Genomic DNA, 18,467 nt, shown 5'->3' with positions numbered 1-18,467 from the left:
AAGTGGGGCTGTACCTTTGAGGTGCCCTGATCCAAGATGGTGCCTACTGGGGATGGCTGGAAGTGGGGCTGTACCTTTGAGGCGCCCTGATGTGGTCTTCCAGCACAGTGTGCCCTCCAGGGTTAGCTGCCGTTGCAGCATGTCCTCCTTGCGGAAGGTCAAGCCGTTTTTGAGTTTGCTGGAGGACTTGAGGTCCATCTTCCCTGCGATCTCCCGGAGCCGCTGGCCTTTCTCATACTCGCTGACTTTGGCGTCCACTTGTGAGATGATATCTTTGATGAGGCTCAGGGCCTGGGTCAGGTCGTCATAGTCCTCGGTGCCAGCTGCCATAACAACAGAGTTAGCACCTTTCTGCATCAAGTCAATGGACACAACACAAGTGGACAGACGTTCACAGGGTCTGGGAGGTGCACCCCCATCCCAGGATGCTCAGAGGCACCTCATGAACCGCCCTCCAGCAATCATATCCCGGGATGTGAAGTAGTGCTTGTTGAAAATGAACGTAGCAGCTCGGCATTCATTTTCTGCCAAAGACCGTGCTTTCTGTGCGATGCCTAGCTATGGCCCAAGTCGAGTGGCAACAATGCGCTGCACAGCTTGGACTGTGTGATAAACACACTCCCCCGTGCGCTCCCCACCTTCGGGTGTGACTAAGTGCTGGTCGCTCCCTGTCCAGACAGGGCTTTTGTGGTCCAGGAATGTGCTCATCCCACAATCCCCTGGGCTCCCCTCCAGGCCCTTTCTCTGTCCTCCCTTGGCCTCTTCCAAGCACAGCCCTCTCATGTGATACTGAGGTCACCTCTGTGCCCATCTGGCTCAACCCGGAGACAGGGACCAAGCGCCTGCTCTGGCCCAGCTGGCTAGAGGCTGGGGGATGGTGGTATTGGTTGGCCTCAAATCAATTCTCAACTCACAGCGACCCCATGTGGCAGAGTAGAACTCCCCCATAAGGGTTTCTAGGTTGTCATTTTTACAGGAACAGACTGCTAGATGTTTCTCCTATGGGTATGAACTGCTGACCCTTTGGTTAGCAGCCAAGTGCTTAGCCATTATGCCACCAGGACTCCTTAGGGAGGATGGTGGTGGGCAACCAAGGGCTGGCCCCTGCCTTTGTGGTGCTAACTGCCACATCCGTGGCCCTGGCCCAGCACCCTGGGTTCTGTGTAGCAGGTAGTCAGTTCATAAGCACTGAACTGGGGTGCATTTGGAGAATCGGGGACAAAGCACAGAGGCGCCCACTGTCGGCACGGGGCCAGAGGAGACTGATGGGCGGGTGTTAGGGACATGCACCATACCTTCTGTGTTCTGAATAATGCGCTCCACCAGCACCGGGTACTTGGTGATCCGCTGAGTGACCAGCAGGATGCACTCCTGAATGCCCAGCCGCCGCACAATGGAGAAGTTGCCGATTTTCTAGGAAATGAGAAAACAGGACTCTCTTCATGAACCTCTTAATACCTGCCGACATTGTTTGTGACTGGTAACCGGGGCTGGGGTTCCTCCATGCCCTGCTTCAGGGCTGGAGGCAGGTCACATGTAGGGGGGAATCTTACACTGAATACCTGAAGGCAGGGGTCACCTGCTATGTACAAAAAGGCCAACAAAGCAAAGGTAGATACCTGTTAAGGGGACAAGGGTCCCTGTAGAACCAGGAAGAGACAATAATCAGACTAGTGATTCTCTCTCACACACACACACACACACACACACAGGAAGACCCTCATCCTGACTAACAGCTGTCAGAACCTTCTAGAAACTAGGCTTGGGTATGTCTTCTTAACCAGCTCCCTGCTGGCTTCCAATGCACACCTCTTGCCAAAGACCCACAGACAGAGTCATCTAAAATTACTTCTTGGTGGGGTGTTAAGAGCAGCTCAGTGGGCCTTTCAGAACATACCACACAGTTTACTTTATCTGTCACCTGCTCTTGTGTGTCTGAGGAAGGCCAGTCATCTGAAGAGAGCCAGAGAGCAGCCAGGAGCTTTGTGGGGCTCCTGCGGCTGCATCGGAACCCTCCCACACTCTGGGCTTCCTGCCCAGGAGGCCAGAGCTCCGGCCAGTGTTTCCCGATGACGTTATGACCCCGGCTGGCTCTTTCACCTCCCTCCACTGCAATTGTAATAGGGCAGAACTGAGAAAACATCCAGTTCTTCGCTTCCAACCACCAGCTGTTGACTGTCACTTCGGAATAAAGTCCTCGTGGCACAGGACAGGCAGTAGGAGTTGTTTGGGATTCAAGGGTGCTGTGTTACCAGGTGTCAGAGTTGGTCCCGGCTCATGGCGACCCTGTTCACCACGGGACAAAGTGCTGCCCTGCTCCTTGCCATCCCCATAATTGGCTGTGAATTGTGATTCATAGGGCTCACTGCCTGATTCTCAAAAGTAGATCTCCAGGTCTTTCTTCCTGGTCTGTCTTAATCTGTAAGTTTCACTGGAACCTGCGCAGCACTGGAACAACACAGGAGTGTCTGTGGACAGATGGGTGGAGCACTGGGCGGGAACTGAATCCGGGTCTCCTACATGGAAAGTGGTATCGTTCTACCACTGAGCCCACTGCTTAGTTGTTGTGAAGTGCCATCGAGTTGGTTCTGACTCATAGCAGCCCTGGATAGGTTTCTGAGGAGCAGCTGGTGGGTTTGAACTAACTGTTGATCTTGTGGTTAGCAGTCTAGTGCTTATCCTACAGAGCCACATCAGGGCCCATTGCTAGCGCTGCTGAAAAGGTAAGCATTGATAAGTGGTGTTAACCCAGTGGATTTTCTAGGCCTTTCTTAGGTAGGGCCTTGCTAGACTTTGCTAACTCAGGATGTGGGGACAGTTTTTGGTTCTGGGCTGTGAGCTAGAAGCAGCTGATATGTGTTCTACAGCCCCCTCACCTCTCCAAACCCTTCGAGGCAAACATGAACTGGTAAGGGGATACGGGGAGTGGCTGAGTGGCACAAACAGTCACTGGACTACTGACTGACACGCTGGCAGTCTGAACCCATCCAGAAGCACCTCAGAAGAAAGTCCTGGCAATCTGGTTTCAACCAATCATAGCCACTGAAAACCCTATAGAACAGTTCTACTCTGACACACATGGGGGCGCCAGAGTTGAAACTGACTCAGTGGTAAATGGCTCCCAAGGGAGGCCCTGGGTGGTGCTCACAGAGAATGGTCCCACTCTGACACACATGGGGGCGCCAGAGTTGAAACTGACTCAGTGGTAAATGGCTCCCAAGGGAGGCCCTGGGTGGTGCTCACAGAGAATGGTCTCGGCTGCTAACCACAAGGTTGAGCCCACCCACAGGCACCTCAGAAGAAAGGCCTGGTGACCTGCTACCCAAAAAACTCAGCCACTGAGAACTTGATGAAGCAGAGTTCTACTCTGACACACACGGGTTACCAGGAGTCCGCATCAACTCAACAGTAACTGGTTGACCCCAGTGAGGGCGTCAGTGGAGACTGAGAGGCTGTAGCGGGTAGGACACGGCAGCCCCTTGAAATAACTCTTGTGTGTCACCCAAACAGTCCAGAAGCTGTGGGTCAGCAGGCTCCACCCCAGAGGCCACGCCGGTGCCCGACATGGGGAGGAACAAACCACCAGAAACGCTTTGCTATGATCTGCTTCATGTCTTAGGATTCTATGGAAGATTTATTTCCCTGACAAAGGGCTTTGTGGCTACAAATGAAAACTTGAACATCACTGGATCTTAGAATTCCGAGACCCCAGAATCGACAGCAGTTCTGTGGTCAAAACCTGCAGCAAAGAGAATAAACTTTGAATTAAAAAAAAAAAAAGAGTTATTATTTTTATTTTTTACCTTGATCAAGTTCTGAAATTTCTTGTTCTGCTGCAGCATCAACTTGTAATTTCCGACGGCTTCGTTGTGGCAACTACAGAAGACGCCATATTTTTCTTTCATTCGTTCTCCGCTCTCGCCTGAAAACTAGTAGAAAAGAGGACGGAGACATTACTGGGATGGAGCGAGGAAAGCGGGTGTTTAAAACTGGCAGTGCATTTTTAATCCAAGCTGCTCTGTGGGGGCTGCTGCGAATGCAGATTTGCTCGCACGCACGCAGGCACGCAGGCACGCACGCACGCAGCAGAGGGGCGCTTCTGAACGGTGCGCCTAGCCCAGGGTGTAAGTAAGATGAAAGAACAAGACTTTCTGGTGCAGGGCTGCTCAACTCCCTGAAATCTGTGAGGGGGAAAGTAAACCGTCCAAGGGTGCCAGGTCCTCCTAATGAGCGGAGGCAGTACTCTGAGGCACAGGGCAGCACCTCTGTCCTTCCTAGATGGGCCCGACATCACGGCAGGACCCACGGGCCTCCCTCCAGGGCTCTGGTCCAGAGGTGACACTTCCAATGGCCAAAAACACAGCAGGCAAACCCTCCCAAACTGAAATGTGAGTATGCAGCTGGACAATCGCACACTACATGGAAGCCCGTCTGGACAAGGACTCTGCCCTTTCAGGCCTCTGTGTTCCTAGAATATAAACTGAGCTCACAGTCGTCAGGGCTCAGCATGGCTTCTATGGCAGCCAGAGGCACAGAGATGGGGCGGTGCACGCTTGTCCCTGGCATGCGCTTTGGTGGCGCCCACCTGCTCCACCAGCAGGTCCCCGATTCTCTGGATGATGTAATTGCGGTGGCTGCCCGCCTCCAGGGACTCCTGGCGGCGCTCCTTCAGCCGCGCCAGGAAGTGGCTGTGTATGTCCAGCAGGTCGCCGGCGCATGGGAAGAGGAGGCTGATGGCCTTGCAGCTGAACTGCAGCTCTTCGTGCAGGGCCCGCGAGTACACCTTCAGCATGATCTTGAGGGTGCGCACGTGGTGCACCTCTGTCTGCATCAGCTCTGTGGGGACACGGGGTGGGAGAGACGACTTACCCACACTGGGGATGATGCCTGGCTCCCCCTGACAGCAATATCCCTCGGGAGTCCTGGCTACCCACACACATGCCAGGGACAGCACACTTCCAGAAGTTTCTGAAGAAGTCTTTGCCCTCTGGTTTCACTACCCAGTTTCCAGACCTCCTGTCCCACCCTGCCTGGATGCAAACAAAGGAAGGAAAGGAGTAAGGATGTGCTCTGGGTCCTCTAAAACCTAAAGCCAACTGAAGGAGGCTCAGACTGTTTTAAGCAAGGTGTCTGATGAACACCGATGTCTGGACGCACATGGGCTAAAAGCAGATATCAAGGGAGGTTTTGATTTTAAAGTCTACAGCAGAGAAAGACCATAGATTGCTCTTGAGTTTGGGTTGCTCTCAAAGTCAGGGTTAAGGACTGCAGTTTGTGGGTGGACTCGGAGCCAGGCACTATGAACCCTGCACAATTCTGTATGGCTGACTGTACAGGGATGGGAGTGTTCTCCCCTGAGGAGAGGGTCCTATGGGTGGGAATGTTCTCCCCTGAGGAGAGGGTCCTATGGGTGGGAATGTTCTCCCCTTAGGAGAGGGTCCTATGGGTGGGAATGCTCTCCACCTGAGAGGATACTGGGGGGGGAAACGTATCCCCTAAAGAGAGCCCATGAGGAGCTGAGGCATCTGTGGGGCCCAGAGGCTGTGACAATGTGGTAGAAGGCTTGCCTGCAGGATGTCTCTGCAGGACCTCTCCTTGGCTCTGGGACCCTGAGAGGGAGCTCTGATTCTGAAAAGCAGGAAAGGGCCACTGGAGATGCCAGAAACTTCTACATGAGGGAAAGCAAAAATGCATCTCCGTAGTATCTCAAGGAGCACTAGTGGTGCAGCGGGTTAAAGCGCTCAGCTACCAACTGAAAGGCTGGTGGTTCAAACCCACCCGCAACTCCTCGGAAGCAAGACCTGGCAATCTGCCTCTGTACAGACGACAGCCGAGGAGACTCTATCCAACAGTTCTCCTCTGTCACATGGGGCTGCTGAGTCAGAATCGACTCCATGGCATTACACAGTGGCGACAACCCTGTGGATACGTCTCATGGAGACAGAATTGAGAGTAGTACCAGAACCACAGGGCATTCTGGGTGCACAGAGGTCTCAGCTTGGGCATGCAGCACCTATGTGAAGCCCCCTGCATGGCACCCGGTACAGGGGTCTGGGTGGGGACCTACTTTGGCAGCGGCTGTTCTTATTCAGTTACCGCCCCATGTCAAAGGGAAGCAGCTGGCTAGGGTCAGGTTCTCCGATGACCAGCAGGACAGGGCGAGGAGGATTTAACCGATGACTGGCAGGACGGGGCGAGGAGGATTCAGCATGGTTCCGGGAGGGGAGCCCACCATGGAGACCATGCTAATCACACCTGAGAGAAGAGCGTGCCTCCAAAACCCAGCCAAGTCTGCAGTCAAGGTGCCCTGGTGGTGCCATGGTTAAGTGCTTGGCTACTAACTGAAAAGATCAGCAGTTAGAACTCAGCGGGCACTTGGCAGACAAGATCTGGGTATAAAGAGCTGCACAGGAAACCCCGTGGGGCAATTCTACTGTTACTTAGGGTCGCCGTGAGTCAAGACAGACTCAATGGTACTTAATGACCACTGTCAGCACCACAGCCAGGCCTGGCTTGTCCGGGGCCATCGGAGACAGCTTGGGCAGGACCAGGGAGCATGTCTCAGGGTCACCGTGTGGGGGCCACAATCACACTGGGATGGTTCTCAGGAAGCATGCCCTGAGAGGAGGCTGGCCCATGGCAATGTGGTCTGTGGGGGCCGGGGAGCTCAGTGGAGGGGTTCACACAAAGAAAGCAGAGCCGTCAGCCGAGGGTGAGTGTGGCGGCCCGGGGCCCTCACCGTATAGGACATCCTGTCTTTTCACCACCTCTCGTCTTTGTTTCTTCATGAACGCCGAGTCCACAGACAGACTCCAGGACTCAGCCTCCAGCTCATGGGCGTCTGCCTGGAGCTCGCTCCTCAGCGAGGCGGTGTATGGATCTGCAGGAAGAACTCATTCTAGCAGCTCCGGGCCTGCTGTCTGTCCACCCCCTTCCGTCTTGGGGGACACGGGCTTCCAAAACCCAAGGGGGTGGGGTGGGAGAGACCTTTGTACCTTCTACAAAAATGGACTCAGCATTTGAAGATGTAAGCGAGAGAGAGTCATCGGGTGCCTGCTTGAATTTTAAAAACCCGGAATCAGCTTCATCCATCTCTCCTGTAACTGGTCTAAATAGAAAAGGAATCATAGCACACAATCATTTCAAAGGGTGAAGTCACACACACACACACACACACACACACACACACACACGCACGCATGCACATACGCACACAAGCCCCACTCCATCTGGTTATGTTATGAGAGAGAATGTTCTGGATTTCAATGTGAATTTAACGTGGTCATGGGTAAGTTTGAAATTAGGAGACTGAAACACTGGGGTGTCTTCTAGCAGTTGGACGGTGGATGTTCAGTTAACACTCCAGTGGCACCTTAACTTCCTTTACCAATTCTGGAATCCCCGGGTGGGGCAAACAGTGGCCATGCTTTACTGCTAACGAAAAGGTTGGTGATTTGAATCCACCCAGAGCCGGATGACCGACTTCTGAGAGATCAGTCCCTGAGGACCCCACAGAGCATGGTTCTACTCTGACACGCGTGGCTGTCGGGAGTCACAGTCGATGGGATGGCAGCTGGCTCTTTACTGACTAACGGAGTCCCTGGAAGCACCTGGATTGCTTACTCCTAACCGTTAAGTGGACCAACCTCACCGATGGGGTGTGGGAGGAGGTGGGCAAGAAGACAGTGCTTTCTTCTTTTATAAATTGTAAAAATACATAAGACCCAGTATTTGCCAATGCAATGCTTTCCACGTGTGCAATTTAGAGGTAGCAATTCTACGAATCATGTGGTGCGACCCTCACCAATAACACGTTCAATTTTCTGTCCCCATAAACAGCGTAACTTCAGGACGGCTCTTTCTTAGGGGAAAAAAGCAGTTAATCAGTTCCTCTCCCCACGGTCCTGCGGGCCATCACACTGTGTCCACAGACTCAGCGTGTGTCCTTCAGTGAACATCCCCCTCCCCTGGGTCCCTATGTGGTCAGGAAGGGGCTAGACAATGGAGTGTTATCTCAGAGGTATCTTCAGCAGGCTCAGGCCCCCCATCCTGGGCACAGCGAGGAGCTCTATCTAAGGGAGCAGTGCAGGTACGTTCTGGAAGGGCATGAATCGGCAGTGCCCTGGCTCCAAATGCCTGAAACACACCCCACCAATGCCTGGCTTTGGACAAAAGAAGGGCTGAAGCTGGGAGCCAAGTGCTAATGGGCATGTTGCCGCTCACCACAGGGGCATCAACAGTCCCCGGGGTGGGGGGAGGACAGGGGCTGCGTTCTCTTTGCCTGCGTTCACAACAGACAGAGGAAGTGGCTTACCCAAGTCGTGCCCCTGTTCCAGTGGGGCTCGGTGCTGGTGGTGGGACCCCCTTCTGCGGGACCGTCATGCCGACATTCCTGGGCAGGGCCGGGCTGCCATCGGGGGACAGGAGAGTGCCCCGTGGCTGTTCCTTCAGTGAGGCTGCGACGGAGGCAAACACAGAGTTGGTGCTCAGAAAGTGTGCGGGGCAGTGGAGGGTGCCCGCCTGGACGCCCCTCTCGGGCCGCGGCCGCAGCACGGACAGAACCCTGGAGGTCAGCAGCTCATTATCTAAGAAGCTCTTCTCGTTCCATTTCCGAGGGAAGGAGCCGTAAAATGACAGCTCGGGGTGGCCCGGGAGCGTGCCGTTCCTGTCGCAGCCTTTGGGGTGTGTGTTCCCCATGTTCACAATCGGGGCGCTGGGGTGGCGCCGCGGCCGCCAGCGCTGTTTTTATACCTGCGGTGCGATCCTTCTAGAAAGGTAACACTGCGTCTCCCCCTTACTGCATTGGCTCAGTCGGTGGGGCTGGAGGGCAGGAAGTTGGTCCCCACTGTGACCGCTTGGGGTAGGAGTTGCACAGGGCTTTCTCCTTGGAGCATAATAAACTGACACCTCGCAGTCTTCAGGGGTGGTAAAGGGCAGAGAGCAGTGACCGTTTGCTGGAAATCGGCTGTGACCATGGAAGCCAGCGCTCGGCACCTACGGGGGCTCCCGCCACTTCTGCACAGATGATCCCAATTAATCTACGATTTGAAGTCTGGGGCTCAAAGCCCCAAGGACAAAACATTTAGCTGCATACGGTGGCACTGAGCAGGACGTTACCACCAGAGTGGACCAGGGACTCTGATTCCATTTCACACAGTCACTGAAAACCAATCTCGTGCACTAGGCAGTCCAAATGGCTGACTGCACCCACCTGCGTGTGAACCAAGCCATCCCTGGATGGTGTGAGCTCTTACTGCGCTCAGCTGCTCACTGAAAGGGCAGATGTTCGAGTTCACCCAGAGGTCCCTCAGAAGTAAAGGCCTGGGGGGGATCTACTTACAAAAAACCAACCAGTTCTCCATGGAGAACCCTATGGAGAGCAGTTCTACTTGGACACATAAGGAGGACATCATGAATCAGAATCAACCCCAGCACAGCTTCCGGATGGGGGTAGCTCGTTACTCTGAAGAGTTCAGACTGTAGGATGCTTGTTGCTGATTGTACGGTGCCCTGAAGCCAAGTCCACTCACAGCCAATCCGTGTGACAGAAATGCCCCAGAGGGTTTCCCAGGCTGTCATCTTTACTGAAGTGGACCACCAGCTCTTCTCTCCCTGCCCCCCAGGGAGGTGCTGGTGAGGTCAAACTGCACATCTTTCAGCTAGCTAGCATAACTACTTTACACTTTGTAACTCACACCCACTAATCACCTCTTCTGCAGATGAAAAAAGGCAACCCTTAGGAAGAAAGCAAAGGGCGCTTTATACAAGTTTATCGTTCCTCCTAGAAAAGGCAACATTTTAAATAAAACCCATTGAGGTGGGCTGCTAAGCTAATTTATTCTTAAGGGAAAACCCCAGCTGGAAGCTCTGCTTCTAGAAAGGACCAATGATAGCATCCAGAAGAAATCTGGGCATTCCTGCATGGTGCAGATGGTTAAGCACTGAAAAGGTTGGCGGGTCAAGTCCAACCAGGAGCACCTCAGAAGAAAGGACTTGGTGACCTGCTTCAGAATGACCACAGCCTTGAAAACCCTGTGGGATAGTTCTACTCTGCCCACGTGGTGTCTCCATGAGTCAGAGTTGATTTGATGGTAAAGCATAATGTTTTCCAAAAGTGCAGCTGCTATGGAAAAGCAGTGTGTGTGGTAACCTTCCTGGCCCGGTTCCCATGTCTCCCCGTCGACACCCACCCAACGGTTTCTCCACACTGGTCGGCTGAGCCTGCCCTGGAGGTGGCGCACCACACATGCAGTGTCCTGTGTGCATTTCAGTGACGGGTGGGAATCTGGTGACTGCCGGTATGCCTGTGGCTACATGCCAGATGGAATTTCTGGCAGAGGAGCTGTGGAGACGGTTTGTGAGTTGTGATCACCTCTAATCGGTGGGATGACATTTACGCCTATGACTTCATGTGTTCTCCGAGCTATGACTTCTTCTATTTAAGTTACTGGGGTGAGGATAAGCACGCCACATCCGACAACCCAGCAATGTCTACACGCACAATTTGGCGACACACCCATTACACTCCGTGAGCTGCGCAGACCCGAACTCTACCCTTTTCCGGATGAGCAGAAACTCACTGCCCCCTGCCTCCCACCCCTGGCGACCCAGCTGCCTATTCCGTATATAGGTCCTTTTGTGAATGAGTTAGCAGGATGTTTCCTACGGTCTCCCACGGTGGGGCGTGCATCAGGACGTCATCTCTATGGCTGAGTGGGGTCCTGGTATGGTGTTGTAGGATCAGATCTGGACTGCTGAACCACTGTTCACACCCTATACGAGGTCGCTACGACTTGGAAGTGACGTGACGGCAGTTAACAAACAACAACAACAACAACAATTCACTACTATTATAACAGGGAGAGGAGTCCTGGGGTGGTGCTGTGGGTTAATGCGCTGGACTGCAAAGTCAGTTTGAACCACAAGGTTGGTGGCTCAGGCTTACCAGCTGCTCCTCGGAAACCCTATACAGGGTCGCTATGAGTCGGAACCAACTCGACAGTACTTAACAACAACAACATAATAGGCAGGAGTGATGAAGCTGTCACTTGAACATCAATGTTCCTTTACGATGGCAAAAGTCATAATCCAGCGCTGCTGTATCCTGCTAGTTTTACGTGACACTGACCGCCCCTGCCTAGGTAGAGGCCAGTGACCTAAACATGCAAACATGGAGTGTATATATATATCCTGATAGCAAACTGGCGTCCCGGCACGGCCGGCTAGCTGTGCTTGCCAATCAACATCTTGCCCAAAGTTGAATGGGTTCTGAGTTAAGCAGAGTCCACAGAAGAAGGTGCTCTGGTAGCGTAGTGGTTACGAATCGGGCTCCTAACCTCAGGGGCAGCAGTTTGAAACTACCAGCTGTTCCACAGGAGAAAAGATGAAGCTTTCTGCTCCCATCAAGATTTGCAACCTCGGAAACCCTGTACCGGGTCGCTATGAGTCGGAACCGACTCCATGGTACTTAACAAAAGACCAGGTGACCACAAATAGCTTCTAAGAATTAGTGATTCCAAAGACTTTACTAGGCAATCAGGGGAGCTCAGTCTATGACAGCAGACCGATGGGATGTCTTCCTTTGTGATTTTGAGTCTCTGGGTGGTGCTAACAAGGAGCACACTCAGTTGCTCGCTGAAAGGTTGGAGGTTCGAGTCCATCCAGAGGTACCTTGGAAGAAAGGCCTGGTGATCTACTTCTGAAAAATCAGTTGTTGAAAATCCTGTGAAGTTAAGCTCTAATCTGACATACCCGAGGTCATAATGAATTGGGGCAGACCCAAACAACAACTGGTTTTGGGGCTGGCTGGTTTCATAGATATTTTAAGTGTTTTTGTGCCCCAGCATCCTTAATTAGGTCCTTTAGGGTCAGGAGAGGAATAAGGGGTAGAACTTTGGTGACAATCAGGAAGACCTGCCTTCTGAAAGACAGCGAAGTTTACTTATTTATGCAGGTTGTTGCTGGAGGTCTCCCCAATTCTTCATTAGTTTGGAGGATAGCACCCCCCCCCCCACAGAACAGCTGTCAAGAAATCATTGTTTCTTCACCCCTTAAACATAAGAAAACAAGTAGCCTAAATGTCAAAGGAAGGGGAAAAAAAAATTCCATGAAACCAGTAAACAAAAAAGAGGAGTGGACAAACTGATGAAATAGATTTTAAATCAAAATCTATTCCAAGTGATAAAGGACACTACATGATAATCAAAGGGGCCACGTCAGCAAGGAGACACAACAATGAGACCCAAACACACGAGACCAATGCTGATCATTACTAAAGGAGAAACAGATAGATCCCCTATAACAGTAAGGGTGTTGTTGTTGTTGTTAGGTGCCATTGAGTCGGTACCGACTCATAGTGACCCTGTGCACAGCAGAACGAAACACTGCCCGATCCTGGGCCAACCCCACAATTGTTGCCATGCTTGAGCCCACTGATGCTGCCACTTTGCCAATTCACCTCATGCCTTGGCAGGGCCAGACCAAGTGATTTAATGGGTCGGGCATACCCCACCCTGATCTAGATGGAGGGTCCAGCACAAGTCAAACTTCTGTGAGGCTGTTGGTGGGCTGTAAAATGGTGCAGAAGTTTGGAGAACAGACTGGCATTTCCTCAAATGGTTAACAGTAAGCTACCACATGACCCAGCCATCCCATCCCTAGACATGTGACCAAGAGAAATGAAGTGTATGTCCACACTACCACTGTGCACGGATCTCATGGCAGCAGTGTCTGAAATAGCCGGATGCCTGTCTCAACGGATGAATGGATGACAACACAGAGTGTATCCACGCAGTAGGATATTACTTATCAGCCCTGAAAGGAATACGGTGCATGCCATGACGTGGATGGGCCTTGTGCAACAAATCAGACACAAAGGGTGCATGATTCCATTGATAGAAAATGTCTAGAATACGCAAATCTATATAGGTCTGCCAACCACAAGGTCGCTGGTTCAAACCCAGTAGCCACTCCTTGGAAACCCTGGACAGGGCTGCTATGGGTTGGAACTGTGAGAAATAGCTCTTGGGATGGTCCATCTTCAGGATTTACGGGAGTCTTGTGGGTAGCAGGCTAGCATAACAAAAGGAGTTCTAGGGAGAGGAAGAGACTAGTTTGATAGGCTAGAGATTTAAAAATAAGAACCCACCCATCAAGGAAATAGGGGAAGCTCACGGGGAGGAGGGAAACTAACTTGAAATGAGAATGCTCCCAGTAAGGACTAGTAGGCAATGTTCTCGGTAGACTGTGAACTCCATTTGTTGTTGTTGTTGTTGTTGTTAGGTGCCATCGAGTCGGTAACGACTCATAGCGACCTTATGCACAGCAGAAACACAGCCCGATCCAGGACCAAACTCACTACTGTTGCCACGCTTGAGTCCATCGATGCTGCCACTAAATACCCAGAAAAAGGGGAACTGGAGGAAGGGCTTTTTTGAGACAGGGGAATAAAACTGTTTGTGAGCCAGCCATGCCGTGTGTCCGCCCATGTCTACTGGGCTGGGCGCCCAATTTTGCAAAATCAAATAAAGAAAATCTCACGCTAAAATGAGTACAGATTGGATTTCTTGAGTGTGTTGGTTGGTATCGACAACATTTCTCACAGAACCAACTTGACAGTGCTTAAAAATGACAGCAGTAAGGAGACAGAAAGATTCATGGGTGCTCAGCGCTCTTCAGAAACCCTATACAGGGTCGCTGTGAGTCGGAACAACAACAACAGAGCTGGCAGAAGGAGCCTCGTGGTGCCATAACAGCTGCTAGCAGCAAAGTCGGCAGTTCAAATCCACTAGCCACTTCGCAGTGGGGACAGATGTGGCAGTCTGCTTCCATACTGATTTACAACCATGGAAACGCTATGGGATGGTTCTAGCTTGTTTTACAGGGGTGCTATGTGTCAGCATCAACTACAGAGACAGTGGGCTTAGGGTTTGGGCTGGGTGTCACAAACGGTTAAATCTTCAGCTACTAATGGTAAGGTTGGGTTTTGAACACATCCAGAGACACCTCAGAAAGATGGTCTCATGATCTGCATCAGGAAGCAGGGCAGAGCCTTGAAACCGCCACGGAGCAATTCTATTCCATGTGACTGGGAACGGAGTCAACAGTAAAGGGTTAGGGACTGGGGAGGTTGGTGTGGGAAATTGTTAATGGGCCTGGGGTTCTGAAAGATCACAGTGATGATTCTGCGCACATAATAAAAACCACTGAACCGTGTAATTTCACTGGGTGAATGGCATGCTATATGGATTATATCTCAATAAAGCTGTTGAACAAAGTCCTCTTTCTGCAGAAAGGTAAAGAGACATTTGCTTTGTAGTTCCATGTGTCGTACGCGTTAGTCATTCTGTCCTTGGGTCCGAGGGAGACAGGGATAAATATTTGTCCTGCCATCCTATTTTCCTGCACCTGACAGCCACTGAGGGACAGACCCGTGGTGGCGTGGCGCATGGAGCTCAGCACAGTACCGCCTGGTACCGTCTGTCCGGCCGGAGAGGCCATGCCGGAGATTAATTAGCACCGTCTGGCCACTGCTGAGATGGACCATCGATCGGTGGCCGCCAGCTGTGTGCCACAGAGCTGTTTCTACAAGGGGACCCAGAGGAGAGGCAGGGATGAAAATCTTACAATGGTAAAAAAGGAAAGAGTGCTTTGCCCTAAGAGAAAAATAGGCACCCTTTCTCAGCCCCAGACAAACAGCAGCAGCTTGTTCTCCTAAGGCCAGATTTTCCCCTGTTGTTTCTAGAACTAAAGAGAAGTCCTTGGGAGTGACCACAGAGCGCCTTTCACACTGTCCCTGTTCTGTTTGCATTACTTTATTGGGCTGCTAGCCAAAAGGTTGGAGGTTCAAACCCACCAGTCAGCCGCTCCTCTGAAATCCTATACAGGTCGCTATGAGTTGGAACTGAGTTGACAGCACTTCACCACCACCAATATCACCAGGTCAGCGGTTCAAATCCACTAGCTGCTCCTTGGGAGATTGATGACGCTGTCTGCTCCGGTAAAGATTTAGTCTTAGAGGCAGCTTGATGGCAGTGGGTTTGGGCTTAGTTTTCATCTGGACAAGGCGTGTCTGTGTGAGGCAAATGGTTAACACTCTTGACTGCTGACCACCCAAGTTGGAATTCACTCAGAGGCAACTCGGAAGAAAGGTTTGGTGATCTACTTCTGAATAATCAGACCTGGAAAACCCTATGGAAAGCACAGATCTACTCTGACATATGTGGGGTCACTGTGTGTCTGGGTTGACTTGATGACAACTGTTAAGGCAGGAAGTTCAAACCCACCAACCGCACCTTGGAAACTCTATACAGGGGTTGCTATGAGTCCGGATCTACTAGACAGCCCTTAACACCAAGTGGTTGAAAAGTAACTTCAGAGATTTTTACAGGAAATGACCATCTTAATCACTTTTAAATCCTTTATGGTCTCAGGGTGGTGCAAAGGGTGGAACAAGGTAGGCTATTCACACAGAGGTCGGTGGTTCAAGTCCACCCAGAAGCCTCTTGGAAGAAAAACCCTGTGGAGCACAGTTCTCCTGACACACAAGGGGTCACCATGAGTCAGAATCAACTTGATGATCATCTTTTTTCTTTTTCGCCCCATTGTCTAGAAGCATACTAGCTTCTAGAAAGATCCAACTACTTGTAAGTAAGAACTTTCACATTATAAATGGCAAGCTCCTGCTGCCTCTCAGAGGTAAAGAGACTAAAAAGAATATCCGAGGGCAGTCAGGCCCTGGTAGGAAGACCATGGAGTCGATGTGGAACCGGAAGGCCAGCGTTGAGAGGCAGGAAGAGGCACAGCTGGGTCTGGCCCCCTGGTCCCCAATTCATTGTTTCAGGGAGGGGCTTTCTTTCAGATGGAGCGAGCCACCTGGATCTGGAGAGTTCTAGCAAGCACTGGCTACCGGCAAGAGTTTGAGAGACAATTAGGAAGAGCTGAGGCAAGATGAAGTGTTCAGTTCACAGTTTCCGGCTTCTCAGTCGACTGAGAATAGACTCAATTGATTACAAGTCATCGATTTCTCTGCCCTGCTTCAATTTGATGTTACACAGCAAGAAGGGATAAAAAAGAATCAAAATACAGGAGGAAAAAAAACCTTAAACTTATACGTCAGGGGACTAAAGAGAGGAAGAAAAAGTAGAAAAAACAAAGGCACCTTGCAGTTTAGAGAAATAAATGTTAAGGCAGAATGAATACCTTTTCTAAACCTGCTATTAACCAACCCCAACCAAGCCCACTGTCCTCACATGGACTCCTAGCGACCCCACAGGACAAGCAGAGCTGCCCCGCGGGGCTTATGAGACTGTAAAGCTTTACAGGATGAGACTACTACATCATGTTCCTGTGAAGCAACTGGTTGATGGATTCAAACCTCTGACCTTCCAGTCAGCAGCCAAGCACTTTTATCATTGTGCCACCAGGGCTCCTTAAACCTGATATAAAAACCAAATAAGTACCCCATCTCCCCCTCCCACCCACCCACATCCACACCCACAGGCCAGATCCGGCAAACACCATTATAAACAGTTGTGGTATTTCCCCCGACCCCGTATGGGTCAGTATAGAATAGGTAAAGAGGTATAAAGATAAAAGTAATCCAAAGTCTCACTGGGGAAATAAAAAATTACCATCCAGTCCACTCCAAGTAGAACTGTGCTCCAGAGGCTTTTCAGGGGCTAAGTTTTCAGAAATACTCCAGTAGCCAGGCCTTTCTTCTGAGGTACATCTGTGTGAATCTGAACCACCAGCCTCTGTTAAGCAGCCAAGCACTTAAGCCTTGGGGCCACCCAGTGATTCCCCGATCCTGGTGAACACTGATAAACTTTCCTCTCTATTGTTGCTGCTGCTAAATGCCATGGAGTCAGTTCTGACTCATAACGACCATGTATAGAGGAACAGCTGGTGGGTTTGAACTGCTGACCTTGTGGTTAGCAGTCCAATATTGATCCTACAGCTCTATACCAGGAGTCCATATATACACATTGAACTGCCAACCTTGTGGTTAGCAGTCCAATATTGATCCTACAGCTCTATACCAGGAGTCCATATATACACATTGAACTGCTAACCTTGTAGTTAGCAGTCCAGTGCTTACCCTAGAATGCCACACCAGGAGTCTATATATACAATGGTCTCTATGTATATACAAGGAGCTCTGGTAGTGTAGTGGTTATGAATCGGGCTACGAACCTTAAGGTCAGTAGTTCAAAACTACCAGCCGCTCTGCAGAAGAAAGATGAGGCTTTCTGCTCCTGTAAAGATTTACAGCCTTGGAAACCCTGTGCAGGGTCACTATGGGTCGGAACCGACTCCACAATACTTAACAACAACAACAACTGTGCATACACACAGAGTCCTAGTTTGGTGCTGTAGGATAAGCACTAGACTACTAACTGCAAGACCAGAGGTTCAAACCCACTGGTCATTCCTCGGAAACCCTACTTAAGATCACTATGAGTCGAGGCTGACTCAACAACATGCATACACACACATAGTATACAAGGGGTATCACAAAGTCTGTGGCCTCCTGTGACTTTTTTCACTCAGCAGAGATGTTTTCAAGATTCATCCAGGCTGGAGCATACATCAGGACTTGATTTCTGTACGATCTGCAACTTGTTGGTAATGAAAACTTATTCCACAGTAAGGAGCTCATTATAAGTACAGACTTCAAGGTGGAATCCTGAGCCCTACCCAGAACCCTCTGATGGGACATTCTCACTTAACAAAACATGCAGACCAATCCAAAACTGCTGGGAGAACGGAGGAATCTTATTGAAACAAAGATCTGCTGAAAAAAGGCCACTGTTTGGCTGTTAGAATATGAAGCAAGCTGTTTGCTTTGGAGGCAAGCAATGTTAGCCCATCAACTCAAACTCAAGAGGAACCCACCAGCAGTCTAGCATGCTGGCTGGTGACCACCTGGGTCTACTTATGAGTGGAAGTGGGAAAATGCAACAATGAAGACATGGGCCGAGTTTGGCCATGTTCCATTGACACTTGTTGACCTCAAGATGAGTGAGAGAAGAGGAAGGACTTGCTGGTCTGAAGTCTAAGGAGATGTGTGAACCCCTGAGCCCATGGGCACTGACCTAGCCAGTCGGGGCTAGGGCTGAGAGTAAAGCAGGGACGTGAGTGTGAGCTCCCAAACTTGGAACTAGTACCCATTTGACCTAGCTTGGATGGCTAGCTGACCAGAAATTGATCAGAGGAAGGTAAAGATGTTTGATACTGTGAGCAAGTACAAATTGCTACAATTTGATAAACTAAACTTTTGCTTATGGATGCATTTGATCAAAATGCCAACCTGAATGGACGGATTCTTCATATCAAGGAACAAGCTTGTTTTCTCAGTGGGTTGACAGGGACAGGCAATTTAGACACTGGCTATCAAAAATGGGGGCGCTGCAAAGGCACGAGGTGGCTGGCTTATAAGCTTTCATGAGTGTGGTTAGTTTCAGACG

The 18,467-nt window shown here is 50.8% G+C and overlaps 1 protein-coding gene across 1 annotated transcript in view; it reads right to left on the bottom strand.

Moving 5' to 3' along the window:
* The window catches only part of ARHGEF18 (Rho/Rac guanine nucleotide exchange factor (GEF) 18), a 22,608-nt gene extending 13,914 nt beyond the window's left edge, over positions 1 to 8,694 (bottom strand). Inside the window, exons 1-7 of the mRNA XM_006877485.1 lie at positions 8,315 to 8,694; positions 6,996 to 7,108; positions 6,740 to 6,880; positions 4,586 to 4,836; positions 3,804 to 3,929; positions 1,296 to 1,413; positions 75 to 323 (exon numbers count right to left, since the gene is read on the bottom strand). Coding sequence (XP_006877547.1) covers positions 75 to 323; positions 1,296 to 1,413; positions 3,804 to 3,929; positions 4,586 to 4,836; positions 6,740 to 6,880; positions 6,996 to 7,108; positions 8,315 to 8,382 — 1,066 coding nt within the window. The 5' untranslated portion in view covers positions 8,383 to 8,694. The remainder of the gene's footprint in view (positions 1 to 74; positions 324 to 1,295; positions 1,414 to 3,803; positions 3,930 to 4,585; positions 4,837 to 6,739; positions 6,881 to 6,995; positions 7,109 to 8,314) is intronic.
* Positions 8,695 to 18,467: the final 9,773 nt, after the last annotated feature.

This window comes from Chrysochloris asiatica, unplaced genomic scaffold, assembly GCF_000296735.1.
Source record: "Chrysochloris asiatica unplaced genomic scaffold, ChrAsi1.0 scaffold00514, whole genome shotgun sequence".
Classification (NCBI taxonomy): domain Eukaryota; kingdom Metazoa; phylum Chordata; class Mammalia; order Afrosoricida; family Chrysochloridae; genus Chrysochloris; species Chrysochloris asiatica.
This window is presented reverse-complemented; position numbering and strand designations above follow the sequence as displayed.